Below are 1,426 nucleotides of genomic sequence, written 5' to 3' on the forward strand. Positions count from 1 at the left end.
AGCTGCAAACAGGGCACCTGAACCCCAGATGCTTCCAGTGCCCCTCCCAGTCAGGCCGCCCTGGGTGGCCCGCCTGCCTCATCCCAGTCGGAACACATTCCATGGGGGCGGGAATAGGATACCGGGCTTTTTCCTCCTCCACCCAGGGCTGTGTCCCGAGAGAGGGCGGACGAAACCGAAGCGGGGACTGGGGGCACCTCTCTCTTCTGCTGACCTGGGGAGAGGAGGCCCGGGCCGCCCCAAGAACAGGAAGTGTGCGAGCTCAGACTCCTGGGCTGTTGGTTACAAAGGACTCTGGACTGTGGTGGTGGGCAGGTCCTGGGCCCCTGCCCGGGGACACGTGGGGACACTGAGGCTCCGAGCAAGGCGGCCTGACTGCCCCTGCTCATATAGGCATCTGTGCCAGTGTGTGACTACAGCAGGTCTGTGGACACCCAGTCCGCTCCCCGAGCCCAGAGAATGAGAAACTCCCAGCGCAGGGGGAAGCGGAGAGAAGACAGGCCCAGGGAGCTCCCCAAATTTCCATCCTCCACACCACCAGCTCAGGGACTGTGGTGGGAATGTGGGGATGTTTCCACCTGAGGCTGAGAGAAGCAGAAGCAAGACAGAGAAGCAAGGACGCCTCTGGGCTGGAGGGCAGCGGGAAGAGGCACAGGGCAGGGCAGGGCAGGGGCGGCCCCTCCTCCCATCGCTGCCAGGACCCTATCTCTGCTGCTCCCCCAAGGTCTGGGGCCCTGACCATCCCTCCCCCGCAGGCAACCAGAGATGGTTAACAGTCCCCTCTTGTACAGAGGGGACAAGTGAGGCCAGGGAGGACCATCCACTCAGGGGCTCATGGAGACAGAGAAGACCCAGCATCCTTGATCCTCCACCCACCCTCCAATCAGGGGTAGGGGTGCCCCTTCCCCCAAAGGCCAGCGCCTGCCCCTCCTGCTCTGGCTGGGAGAGGGGATGGCATTCAGAGGGGAGGAAAAGAGGTGGCCAGTCAGAAGGTGGCTGTCCAGCTGTCCTCAGTCTCCCCCCGACCTCCCACCTCCTCTAGGGTCCTGCCGGGTGAGAATGGGACTGGAAGGGAAGGGGTTGACGCTCACCGTCCCAAGCTGCCCGTGTGGGCCAGCTGCCGCATGCGATGCAGCTGCCTCTTCATCATCTTGGGGGCGGGCTGGGGACTGCGGGGTCACGGTGGGGGTCGAGGGCCCGGCAGCCCCCGGCCCAGCCTGCCTCTGCCCGCGGCGCCTCTCTCGCCCCGGGTGGGTGGGCGGCGCTCTCCGCTTCCTGGGCCAGCCGCGCTCTCGCTGCAGCTCACTCTCTCCTCCCCCGCTGGCGACTCCGCCCCCGGCCCCCAGGTCACTCCTCTCTCCAAGTTTGTTTTCTCGCTCTTTCGCGTCTTCCGGGCCCCCCAAGGGCGCCCCCCCGACGAGTGTGG

The 1,426-nt window shown here is 65.9% G+C and overlaps 1 protein-coding gene across 1 annotated transcript in view; it reads right to left on the minus strand.

Moving 5' to 3' along the window:
• Positions 1 to 1,150, minus strand: part of SH3BP1 (SH3 domain binding protein 1) — a 12,181-nt gene extending 11,031 nt beyond the window's left edge. Inside the window, exon 1 of the mRNA XM_007454051.1 lies at positions 1,092 to 1,150. Coding sequence (XP_007454113.1) covers positions 1,092 to 1,150 — 59 coding nt within the window. The remainder of the gene's footprint in view (positions 1 to 1,091) is intronic.
• Positions 1,151 to 1,426: the final 276 nt, after the last annotated feature.

This window comes from Lipotes vexillifer, unplaced genomic scaffold (genome assembly GCF_000442215.2).
Source record: "Lipotes vexillifer unplaced genomic scaffold, Lipotes_vexillifer_v1.1 scaffold382, whole genome shotgun sequence".
Classification (NCBI taxonomy): domain Eukaryota; kingdom Metazoa; phylum Chordata; class Mammalia; order Artiodactyla; family Lipotidae; genus Lipotes; species Lipotes vexillifer.